Source organism: Mchenga conophoros, linkage group LG3, assembly GCF_057382185.1.
Source record: "Mchenga conophoros isolate Kocher_MC1m ecotype Shallow Benthic linkage group LG3, M_conophoros_male_GT1.1, whole genome shotgun sequence".
In the NCBI taxonomy this organism is placed as follows: Eukaryota; Metazoa; Chordata; class Actinopteri; order Cichliformes; family Cichlidae; genus Mchenga; species Mchenga conophoros.
Genome location: NC_140528.1, coordinates 10,671,934 through 10,684,829, shown reverse-complemented (window position 1 = coordinate 10,684,829; position 12,896 = coordinate 10,671,934). Strand labels below are relative to the sequence as shown.

At 40.5% G+C, this 12,896-nt stretch overlaps 1 protein-coding gene across 2 annotated transcripts; it reads right to left on the bottom strand.

Moving 5' to 3' along the window:
* Positions 1-2,651: 2,651 nt before the first annotated feature.
* Positions 2,652-12,352, bottom strand: LOC146577240 (uncharacterized). Of its 2 annotated transcripts, XM_085269404.1 has the most exons (4): positions 12,274-12,352; positions 8,050-8,155; positions 4,105-5,205; positions 2,652-3,779 (listed from the first exon to the last, which is right to left on the bottom strand). In XM_085269404.1, exons 2-4 carry the CDS (start codon positions 8,065-8,067, stop codon positions 3,111-3,113), a joined length of 1,788 nt encoding a protein of 595 aa, XP_085125530.1. In that variant the 5' UTR covers positions 8,068-8,155; positions 12,274-12,352; the 3' UTR covers positions 2,652-3,110. The 2 variants fall into 2 exon arrangements, with proteins under 2 accessions (XP_085125530.1, XP_085125532.1); XM_085269406.1 differs by lacking the exon at positions 12,274-12,352 and having other exon boundaries at positions 8,050-8,207.
* Positions 12,353-12,896: the final 544 nt, after the last annotated feature.

Below are 12,896 nucleotides of genomic sequence, written 5' to 3'. Positions count from 1 at the left end.
GACGCTTTTCTTTGCAAGCTCCTTTGACATTTGACCACGAGCAATCTTTTCTGGTTTGACGCCGTCTTTGTAGCCAGAAACCAGCTCTCTCCTCGGCTTCCTCCACTACACGCTTCCCCCACGCCAGTCTCCTCCGTCACTATAAAGGGGAGAGTCATGAGCTCCATCACCCTCACCTGTGCCGTCCAATGTCCCGCCACCAGCCTCCACTGCAGCAGGCCAGAGACCACACCCCTGCCACAATAAGTAAAAGTATATCCTTGCTGTACCCTTAATGCTAAATGTGCTAAATTAACCGCTGCCTTTGCCCCTTTGGGATTATTCTTATGTCACTGGGATGTTGACCTTTGACCTTCACATTAGAGAGATGGGCAGACATAATTAGTGTATGAATTTTAAAGTAACAGGTAATAAAGAGAGTGTAGTAAATGTAGTCAGGTTTATTACTCTGTATCACACATGAGTGCCCGAGGGAGGCGGGGCTGACTGGGGAGACACAGGAAACAGAGAGACAGGGCTGACTCGACATGAAACGATGAAACGTGGGACACGGGAACAGAAACTAAACACAGGCTGAAATGAACACTGAGGGAGGGAGAACTAAGATTACTGAGAGCCTGATAAATAAGAAGAACAAAAACCAAGAAAAACAAGAGTCAAAGAAAACCAAAAACACAAAGCATTGGGCCAGGACCCACTGCTGTGACATTTATATGTGATAAAAACATTAAAAACTGCTCAGATGTTGAAATCTTTCTACGTATACTTTAGGTTCAGCTCTCCAGCCTGGCATTTGGTTAAGCATGATTCAAACATGTGATTTTGTTTAACTGGTTTTAATTATAGTTACTTTTTGTGAACATTTGTTGCAGCATTTAAAAATACATCATTTATTTTCAAACTTTTATTTGATTTAGAGCATCATATTTGACCAACGTAAATGTTTTAATTTCATATAAAATAACTGAAACAGTGAACTGAATATCTGAAATCTTTCCTTCCTTAAAAGTTATAATCCTACTTAAGTTATAGTGCAAACGCTTAAGCAACAAATATACTTAATGCTAATTAATTAATATTTCCCTTTGATGTTGCAACTATGCGGTCACTTCTGTCTTTAAACAAAATAATATTTTCCAGTTACAGAAATCATGAAGTCCAAACTAAAGTGCTACTGTTGCTATATGCATTTTATATAAATCATGGATGATGGTCCTGACATGAAGGAAGAGAAAGTTACAGGTTGCATCCTTTGACTTTGTCTCCGTGCCTTTGGGCGATTTTCAGAAGGACAGATGTTTCTGTTCAATTCTTAAATCAATTTTTTCCAAACACAAACACTATTTTAAAGCTTCTAGAGAGTAAAATATTAATGATAATTATAATAACAATAATAAAAACAAAAGCTCTCAGATCCATCAAACCAAGCAGCAGAAAGAACAATAACTGAAGAGAAAGCTTTAACCTTGTAGACTTCATTATGTTCCAGCTGCTCTACAGACGCTGTGACCTCGAACTTAAGCAGGTCGTAAAGTATGTGCAGCTCAATAACTTCATAATCAGACCCTGTGGTATTTAGGCAGCAGAACAACTAAGAATAACAACTACAAATAATGTTTTTAGGTTTCTGTTGTACTGCAAGGTTCTGTACAGGAGAACCAAACCAAGAGCAAATATTACGTCTCATTTACACCTGAGCACGAAGAGCCATCAACATTTAGCAAATTGAATCATCTTTGTTTAGATGCAAGAAGAATCATATAGAAATGAAAAAGTAGAAATAGAAATCCAGAGCAAAGATATCCTCTAATTCAGCGTAGCACATGTGCAGCTGCTGCGATTCACGTAAGCATTCGGCTCGTCGCTGTTGCAGATTTTTCTCTCGCTGTTCTGGCTCACAGCGCTGCAAACACAAAAAGAAATATCCCCAAAGGTGTGAAAGGGAGCTAATTAGTAAGAGTATTGTTACTCTCCGCAGGAGTAGTCCAGCAGTAGAAATCAGTCCAATAACAAGGTGTGTAACATCTAGCAGGGTGACAGAAAAACCCAGGGTAACTTCTAAGGACCTCAACGTCTCTCTCACATTGTGTTTTTTAAACATGCTTCCATTTGTCACTTCAGTCTTTACTCTGAAATACAGGAAGAGAAATCATGGCTGAAACAATTTCTCATGAAACCAGGGGTGTGGTCCAACAGTCAGTTTGGTGAGGAAGGTTCCTAACTGAGAGAAGTGACCCAGAAGTATCTGTGTAGCAGCCACAATGAATCCAGATCATGAGCTTTATTAACTGATCAAAGTCTCTTCTTTCATCTTCTGTATCATTCAGTTTGCATTGGTAATGCCCATTATTGTAATGCTTTTTTAAGACGAGCAAAACTTTATTTCACTTTGGGTTAGCTGGGATAAGTGATGGATGGAGGGAATTTTACTTCAGCCACAGAAATCCTAAACAGGAAGGAGGAGCAGAGTTACAGTGGATCACTATCCAGCAGGGAAACAAGGTTTATTTCAATTTCTTGGCCATGAGTGAGATTTACTGAGTGGGCAAATTAGGGAGACGACACCATCAGATCCCGAGCCCTCCATGTGTTAATCAAGAGACGGCTGCTGTGCTACATCCATAAATAATGAATAAATTAGGAGCTAAAGCTGAAAGGACAGTTTATTTGTACCATCTTCACGTGAACACATTCAAGAACATCACAGATGAAGAAACATTAAAAACTTCCACACTACATAAAGCAAGAAAAATAGTTTTTCTTTCAGGTGGTTTCAGAAAAACAGAAACATCAAACATCTCCAAGACTCTCTTTGAAAGAACTAAAAACCTTTGTTCTCATGGTCCAATCATGAGTGAACTCCCCAATGAAGCCTTGTGTGCTAAAACATGTCAGAGTTTTAAAGGTTAAACATGAGTTTCCAAAACGTTTTGCTGGAGAACAATGAACTATTTGACTGAGTTTCAATCATTTACAGACGAGCAAAACCAGGACAGAGAAAAAAGGACAAAACTGACTCAGTAAAACAGAAAAGAAGATCCCATGTAGATCTGTATTATGTAGAAGTTCATCCCAGCAACCAGTTCAGTTCAACACAAGTTTAAATGATTCTATCTGAACTCTATGGAGCCTGATCTCAAACTTTTTGAGTCTGACCAGAGGAAAGCAGAGGATCTTTCTGTGTCTTCAGATTCACTGTGATCCAGTGATGGGAGTGATTTCAGCCCTGAGTGATCGCGCTGATGTTTGCACAGAGCAGACAATGAGGTGAATGTTTGGGCACATTGGTAACAGTGAAACAGTTTATTAGTAACGTGGGATCGTTTGTGTTTGGAGTATGAACTGAGATTCCTGAAGCTCTTGTCACACTGGTCACAGCTGTAGTTTCCTTCCATGTGTGCACGTTCATGCCTGTTACGATGACCTGACTGTGAGAAGCTTCTCTCACAATGTCTGCACTTGTGTGGTTTCTCTCCTGTGTGGACTCCTTTGTGTGATTTAAGCTGACCTTCAGTGGTGAAGGATGACCCACACTGATCACAGAGGTGCTTTTTAACCCCACTGTGAATCAGTTCATGTTGTTTTAACTCACTTGTTGTGGTGAAGCTTCTCCCACATTCTTTGCAGTATTTCAGTTTGTCTCCAGTGTGTCTACGTTGATGTACTTTTAGGGTAATTTGCTGACTGAAAGTTTTTCCACAGAGGTCACAATGAAAGTCTTTCCCACCACCACAGTGATGACAGGGTTGAGAACTGGATCCATCTGTGTCGCTCTGCTTCTAAACAAAGACACAAAGACAGTGTAAGTCAGTCCTTCAACATTTGTATCCTGAACGTCGCCTGAAATAAAGAACATCTCTGCAGATGTCCAACTACATTTGACTGTTTCAGTTAACACACTCAGTTTACTGGGCTGCAATAACTACAATACTACCACCATGATACTACAGTAATACTAAAATCATAACTGAAAGGAAAATCTGAATAATCACTCAGAGCTGCTTTTCCATGCAGTAGAATTGCTAACATGCTAACACAGTTTAATGAGCAGAGTTGTTCCAAACAGTCAGGCTAAAATGACAAGATAACAATATAAATACATACCTCACAGTAGCTGCACTTGTAGAGTCTCTTTCTGGTGTGGATCTGTTGGTGTCGTCTCAGGTCATGTGGAGATTTAAAAGTCTTCTCACACAGGTCACATTGATAAGGTCTCTCCTCAGTGTGGGTAAACATGTGTTGTTGTAAGTGTGCGTCTGTTGTAAAGTATTTGCCACACTGTTCACAGCAGTACACATCATGTCTGGTATGAATGCGTAGGTGTGTATTTCGGTACCCTCTCTGGCTGAAAGTTTTTCCACAGATGTCACAGCTGTATGGCTTAATTCCAGAGTGGGTAACTAGATGCTTCTGTAAGTTGCTACTGTGAGTAAAAGCTCTGCCACACTGATCACAGCTGTACGCTTTAACTCCACTGTGGATGAGTTGGTGTTGTTTTAGGTAACGCTTCAAGGAAAAAGACTTTCCACACAAGTCACAGCTGAACGGTCTCTCTCCAGTGTGGATGACCTGATGCTGTTTTAGTTCAGCCTTCTCAGTAAAACCCTTCCCACACTCGTCACAGCTGTATGGCTTAATTCCAGAGTGGGTAACTAGATGCCTCTGTAAGCTGTTACTGCGAGTAAAAGCTCTGCCACACTGATCACAGCTGTACGCTTTAACTCCACTGTGGACGAGTTGGTGTTGTTTTAGGGAACCCTTTAAGGAAAAAGACTTTCCACACAAGTCACAGCTGAACGGTCTCTCTCCAGTGTGTATGACCTGATGCTGTTTTAGTTCAGCCTTCTCAGTAAAACCCTTCCCACACTCGTCACAGCTGTATGGCTTAATTCCAGAGTGGGTAACTAGATGCCTCTGTAAGCTGTTACTGTGAGTAAAAGCTCTGCCACACTGATTACAGCTGTACGCTTTAACTCCACTGTGGATGAGTTGGTGTGTTTTTAGGGAACCCTTCAAGGAAAAAGACTTTCCACACAAGTCACAGCTGAACGGTCTCTCTCCAGTGTGGATGACCTGATGCTGTTTTAGATTAGCCCTCAGAGTAAAACCCTTCCCACACTCGTCACAGGTGTGTTTTTTCTCTCCCTTTCTTCTGTGAGGTTTGTCGGCCTCCTGAGAGCGCTGACTTCTGGCTCCATGTTGGTCCTGCAGTGACAGAGATACAAACAGAGGCAGTGAGTGAAATGCAGTCGTGGAACAAACTCAACCTTCAAACTCCATTAACACTAGTTTTAAACCTGAAGGTGGAGCGTGGCACCAAACACCTTAAAGGTCTCTTATCCCCACCTGCTGGTAGTTCTAACACATTACATCCAACCTGCTGTTAAAGATAATTCATGACTGTTCAAACACTAAAATCATGCCCATCCCTCCTGATTGTGTACACACACACACACACACACACACACACACACACACACACACACACACACACACACACACACACTATTTTATAATTTAGATTATTTTGTTGTTTCCTATTACATATTTCTATAATTTGTATAGATTTATACAGAATTATTCAGTGATAATAAATCCTATGTTTGTTTATTCTAAAGGAACCCCGTTAGCTTCCACAACAGATTTTGCTCGTCTTCCGTCAAATACTCACATAAAATATTACACAATAAAGTGGATTCAAGATATCCACATAATTTCACTCTTACATCCACAGTGAGGTTTCACAATTGTTCAAATATAAGCAATCAATAATAATAATAATAATATCAATAACATTGAGGCACATTACCCAAGTTTCAAAAACAAATCATGTCTTACAATATTTACAACAACTAAAAGCTCTGTAAATCGGCTTTTAAGTGTTCATTGAAGTTTTGAATAATTCTCTAATTTTTTAAGGCAACTTATTCCACTTAAAAGTTGCTCTAAATGTAACAGTTTTACAAAACGTTACTTTTAACTCGAGCATTTACTAAATTGCAGTTTGTTGAAAACTGTGTAATATGATGATGTATTTCATCTGGATACTGCAGCTGAGCCGAATAAATGTGGTGTGTTTAACAGAATTGCTTTCTTTAGAACTACAAGTAAGCCATAGAATATTTTAGCCTGTACAGGAAGCCAAGTAAGGTTATTATGCATTTTATCAATATTAGTATAGTATGAACATCTTCACACTAATCTGGACGCCTTATTCTGGACTAACTGAAGTCTGTTAAGATCTGTCTTATTAGCTGCTGACCAAATGATTGAACAATACTCCAGATGAGACATTACTAGTGCATTAATGACATCTTTCATAATGAAGAAGTGATACACAAAGAGCATTTCATAGCCATAGCTATGCCTTGTCGGCAGAGTTATGTGACATTAGTGATGTTTGTACTTTCAGCGTTAACTTGGTTTTAAAGCCTTTAAAATATACGCCGTTCAATAGTCGACCTTAATCTGACAGAGAATGTGATGATTTTGTGGATAATTAAAGTCAGTCATATATCCACAAACACAACAAGCTGAAAGTCAGTGATGCTGCTCGATTTGCAGTCCTGAACATCACGGCACAAGCAGGATCCACTGCACTGTTAATGTTAGCTGTGTTATATTGCTGCCTCTGTTCGGTGGTGTCGAGCCAAACGCACTTTAACGTGTGTTTGAACGAGCTGACGGTTCACTCGTTAAGCTGAAAGAAAGATGCTTTAATCACAGCAGTCACACATGTGTCCACTGCACCATCTGGAACTCTTCTTGTTTACACTCGTAATAACACAAACACTAAATCCTGCTTCTCTGGTGCTGTTGTGTAGCAGTGTGTACACCTGAGACTGTCACCTGTCTGTCTGTCCTGCACTCTCTCTCTGTTTCTTTCTCTCTGATTGTGGAATAAAAGTATGAACATGTGTTTATAAGTTACACTTGTGTTTGAATCCTGCAGCTTATCACACATTTGATTTCCATGCGTGACGACTGCAAGTGTCCAGAGTGAGGACAGACTGAGGGAGCCACTGCTGCACATCATCTGTGAGGCTTTGCAGCCCTGATGATCCACCAGGACAAACTCAGCAGTGTGTGAGGAAGAGGAGGAGGAAGAGCCAGCAGCAGCTGACAGATGGAGAGAATAGACAGACTGTTCCCTGTTTGTGAAGGACTGCTAGGAAAGTTTAACATAACTGTCTGTGCTGAATCAGTCTTATTAGGTAATGTTCAAATAATGTGATCATCCCATTGTTTCCAGTGTGGGAGAAAGTACTCAGAGTACTCAGGGCCTTCAAGTTACACACTATGAAAGGCAGCAACAAGTTTAATGTTCAGAAACCTAAAGTCTGTATCAGCAGCAGAATGGAGCTAAAAATAAATGTTGGTTTCAGTTCTATGAAGCTTTGAGTATTTTGGATCAGTAGCTGCTGTGTTTGTTGCATCATATTGCTGTAACTGTTTATATGCTTTATATATTCTGAGCTAAGTTGATCTATAGTGTTACATGATACACTCTCAGAAATAGAGGTACGAGAGAAGAACATTTTTGTACCTATAGGAACATTTTTTTAAATGTTCCCTTAAAAGTACATTACTGGTGTTTAAAAGTCCAGAAATGCCCCTTTAAAGGTTCAATTTGAAATAAAGTACAAATCTGTATTATAAAAACTTAAGCAGCAACTTCTCCAGGTTCCAATATTTATGCAATTCTCAAACCTTTTGGCCACGACTGTATAACCTCTTCTGAAGTTTAGTGGATATTATACATGGTTATGCTCAGGATGTGTCGGCCAGTTTCCACTGGAAACGCCTTTTGGTTAAACTGTCAGCGAGGAATTTGCATTTGCACTGTTACATTTTTATATAACTTTAATGCACATAAACAACAGCTGCTTGTTTCAGTGAAAATACATTGATGGGTTTTTAATAAAGTTGTGCAGCTGTAAAGTATTTTGTCTGGTGTCAATTCTATCGTCAGCTACATCGTTATGGCAAATGTTCAAATGTATATGGTGATAAATATCTTTGGTCATATGGTCCTGCTCTGTCTGTCACCTTCTGTGTTGAGCTCATTGTTTCCTCTGTAGTGGCTGAGCTGAGTCCAAGTAGCTGAAAATGTTCCTCTGCTGCTCCGTCAGACTCTCCTCCTCCTGCTGATCAGCTGGGACACAAAACAGATCTTTGTTAGGCTCCACACTGCACTGAAGAGTCAAAGTGTCTCATATGTTCATCTGACAAGTAAAAGAACACATTTTTGTTTCCCGAGGTGGGCAACTTGTTGGAAACAAACACAAAAGGTTTGAGCACTGATACCTGCCATTGCTGCCATTGAAAGATGCAACGGCAGCAATGTGGATTGGTTTGAGTCTTGACAATCCACATTGCTGGCATCTTTCAATATGTTGAATACACCAGTGTAAGTGCAGCCACTCAGACTCAATGTGTTCATAGAAACAGGTGCACATGTGTCACGAGTTCATCCAGCAGTAGCTATGGCACTTGGCCACAGGGGGCAGCAGTGGACTGACCTGCATTTGAGACTGCTCCAGCTGCTCTGTGACAGTCAGTAGATCTGCTACAAATTGCAGATCATATGCAAGTTTTGGAAATGACATTATAAATATTCCTAACTTAGCCACGGCAGCATTGTTGATGTATTACCTATATTGGCTGAAAATGTTCATTTGCAGAGAAAAGACACAGGCAGACTGTGCTTACAGGACAACAACAACAACAACAATCTTTATTTATAGAGCACATTTAAAAACCAACGGCATGCCAAAGTGCTTAACATAGAACAAATTAACACAAGTATAATCAGAGTCATAAAAATAAAAGTGTAGAATTATGTTCACAGGAAAAAGCCACCAATAGAAAAAATATAACTACAGCACATAGCTATAGCACAATATAACTGTGCCATCAACACACAATGGGGATAAGACATACACAGCGCAAATAAAAAGCAAGATAGGAAAATTAGTAAAATAAATCACTGCAGACAAGGCCAGCATTTAACCGGTAGAAAACGCAAGATTAAACAAATACGTTTTAAGCCGTGATTTAAAAGATTGAATAGAGTCAGACGCCCGAATGCCAATGGGAAGGTTGTTCCACAACTCTGGTGCGGCCAGGGCAAACGCTCGATCACCTCTAGACTTCAGCCGAGATCTAGGCCGCACCAACAGTAACTGTGAGGATGATCTTAAAGCCCTAGCAGGAACATATAAGCTTAAGAGTTCCTTAAGATAGCTCGGTGCTGTGTTATTAGTGATTTTAAAAGTAAACAGCAGAATTTTAAATTGGATACGGTATTTCACAGGCAACCAGTGCAAATCAGCTAGGACGGGAGTAATGTGGGCAAACTTCTTAGTTTTGGTTAGAATGCGTGCAGCAGCATTTTGGACTGTCTGTAATCTATGGAGAAGGGCAGAGTGGAGTCCAAAATAGAGTGAATTGCAGTAATCCAGCCTCGAAGTTACAAAGGCATGGATGAGTTTTTCCAGGTCTTTATGCGGGATATACTGCCTGGCCTTAGAAATAAGGCGGAGTTGGTATAAACTGGATCTAACAACAGCAGACACTTGTCTATCAAGTTTAAATGAGCTGTCAAGTAACACGCCCAGATTCCTAACAGTGTCGGAAAAGGAGCTAGTGAGAAAACCAAAAGCATCACGAAGTTTGGCACGAAGGACGTCACTGCCAAAGACCACAATTTCAGTTTTCTTATCATAAAGGATAAGAGTATTTGCCAGGAGCCATTGCCTGACCTCACACATGCACTCTCGAAAACTATTCAAGGACAAAGCTAGGTCATCATTTAACTCAAAGTAGATCTGAATGCCATCGGCATAATAATGAAAAGCGATGTGATATTTCTCAAAGATAGCGCTTAATGGAAGCATGTACAATGAGAACAGAGTAGGGCCTAACACAGATCCCTGAGGGACACCACAACAGACAGGTACAGCGGAGGAAGAGGAAGTGGCCAAGTGAACCGAGGAGAGCCGATTGGACAAGTATGATTTAAACCAATCCAAGGCAACACCCTTGATGCCTACAGTGTGCTCAAGTCTCGCCAATAGGATTTTATGATCAACCATATCGAAAGCCGACGATAAATCCAATAGCACTAGGACCGAGGAGCGTCCATTGTCAGCCATTAGTAGAAGGTCATTGAGAACTCGGAGCAGCGCTGACTCAGTGCTATGATGTGGTTTGAAGGCCGATTGGAATTTATCATTAATGCTATTCTCATCCAGGTAGGCCTGGAGTTGAAGCAACACTATCTTCTCAAGAATTTTGGCCAAGAACGGAAGCTTGGAAATCGGCCTATAGTTCGCATAATCATTATAATCGAGGTTCCTTTTTTTAAGAACAGGCTGAATTATAGCATGTTTAAAGGCTGATGGTACGCAACCAGAGAGCAAAGAAGAGTTCAAAAGGGACAATATACTAGGTCCAATTGCACTAAAACAGTCCTTAACTATACGAGATGGAAGAACATCATATACGAGATTAGTATTGTTCAGTTGTTCAACCAGACGCTTAAGAGTAGGGAGTGAAACGGGTTCAAACTGATAGAAGGAAGAGGAACAGTCAGGGGTAAACGCAGGGCCTGTCATTAAAGGAAGAGCAGATTTAAGAGATGAGACTTTATCTAAAAAATAATTTAAAAATTGTTCGCAAAGAACCGTGGAGCACGGCAGCGGCATAGTGGGGCAGGGGTTGACCACAGAGTTAAAAATTTTAAATAAAATTCAAGGATTGTTACCATTGGTAGAGATAATTTTTGAAAGAAAAGCTGCTTTAGCCATTTTGGCAGCAGTTTGAAACTTCAAGCGACTAGTACGTAGGATGTCGTAAGATGCCTGGAGTTTATCTTTCCTCCACCTTCTCTCATCCCGCCGACACGCACGTCGTAGAGCGCGAACAGAGTCACTTAACCAACATTGTGAGTAAGTTCTGGGGCGCTTAATTTTAATAGGTGCCACAGTGTCGAGGATGGAGGAACATGTAGTTAACAGGGTATTGGCAAAATTCTCAACCATATGAGGGGTAAGACAATCTGACGTAATAGATGCAGAATACACAAAAGAAGCAGAGAATTTCACCACAGTATCAGCATTAACAGTACGCACATCACATAATAACGTTACATGTTATTATGTGATGTTACTGAAATCATCATGAATAACAGGAGTGGTGATTCCTGTAACTTTGTGTATATAATTTGGCATTTCTTACTGATGTAGGCCAAAAATAAATACATAAACTGAGCACCTGATGGCTTTGAACTTTTGTTGTCCATCTTCCATTGGTTTGAATTTTGCGCTCCAGTACAAACACAAATCCCCCAACCCGAGGATCAGCACAATTAACCTAACAGACCTACACCTTAGTTCACAGATTCACTTTGTCTAAGGTTGATTTCTGGGATTTCACACAATCCAGGATTCAGATCGTGAATCCATGATGGGCTTGGATTTACATCATTATAAATGAAATGTGCTCTACTTGGAAGCAGCCGGCCCCGCCCCTTTTGACGGCTTGTGTGAGACTTTAAATCATCAAACTGTAAATTATAAATTAAATTGTTATTGATCCTTTACCCCGAGTCCTAAAGTGTAGATTTATTTTCTTACTCTTCTTATATTTATTGTTTGTTTACTTGCACCGCTGTAACTGCAGCCTCGTCGTCTCGTCTCTCTATATGCTGGACTGTCTGTAGCGGAGATGACAATAAAGTTTACTTTGACTTCAGCAGCGCGCAGGCGCACCGAGGGCTCTCGCGCTCACTTTATAGAATTTAGAAAAAACATGGGTGCAGATTATAAGTCTGTATCATAATATCTGTTTGTTGTTTTTATTTTGTTTTGCGAGTTGGTTATTAGATGCCGCTCCAGCCAGCCAGAGACTCCCCGCCGCCCCGCCCTCTCCTCCCTGTGCCGCCAGCAGCAGGCGCACCTCGCAAACGGAGGGCGCCCTTACTCCCAGCAAATGGCTGATAGAAAACCGATCGGTGCCTACGAATTTCCCAATATGCGCTGGCATGACGTCGGGGAAGCATGGGTACGACCGATTATTTTATTTTTTTCTTGCCCGTGATGCCCCCCCCCACCACGATGCATTCTATTGGTTTGCACACTTACACACACCCAGCTGTGGTTTCCTGTTTTGCTGGACTCTGGAGAGCCCCGCCTTTAACGCTCTTCTCTCACAGAGAGCAACAGAAAACTTGGAAAAACTCCAGATTGACTGAACTCAGTTCAAAGTTACCTTGACACCTTTAGATGTGAGACGTAGTGATGGTCCGCTTGAAGCTGACGCTCCGGTGCGTGTGTCAGAAAGATCAACGCGCTGCTTCAGAAGCACCGTGTCGAGGCTTGATTCGTTTGGCCAGAGTCACGTGATCAGTGACGTCTGAAGCTTCGTTTAGAACGTACCTTTTTTAAAATCGAACTTTATTGAAACACAATGAGTATACAACATACAAACAGATGAAGTTTACAAAAGAACAGAACATGAACATACAGAACCAGGAGTAAAAAAATTATGATATGAGTAGGCGAAAAAAATCAACATATAAATATTGTTCTGAGAGGCTTTTTGTTGGTTGAGTCTGAAATTGATTGTATGTACAATTCATATCCTTATAAAAAGGCAGAAATATGGTGTTTTATTAATAAACTTACATTTATGGATATAAAATAGCTAAAAGTATTAACAAATATTTTATAAAAAAACATTTATCATTCTTCCTGGGGAACTTAAAGAAACAGAATAAAACATTTTCCCATCGTAAAGAAAACTCCCTTAAAATATGGACAATAACAAAACTGCTAAATTCTTCCAGAATCTCTGTGTAGAGGAACCAAAAGAGATGTGCCACAGTTTCTGGA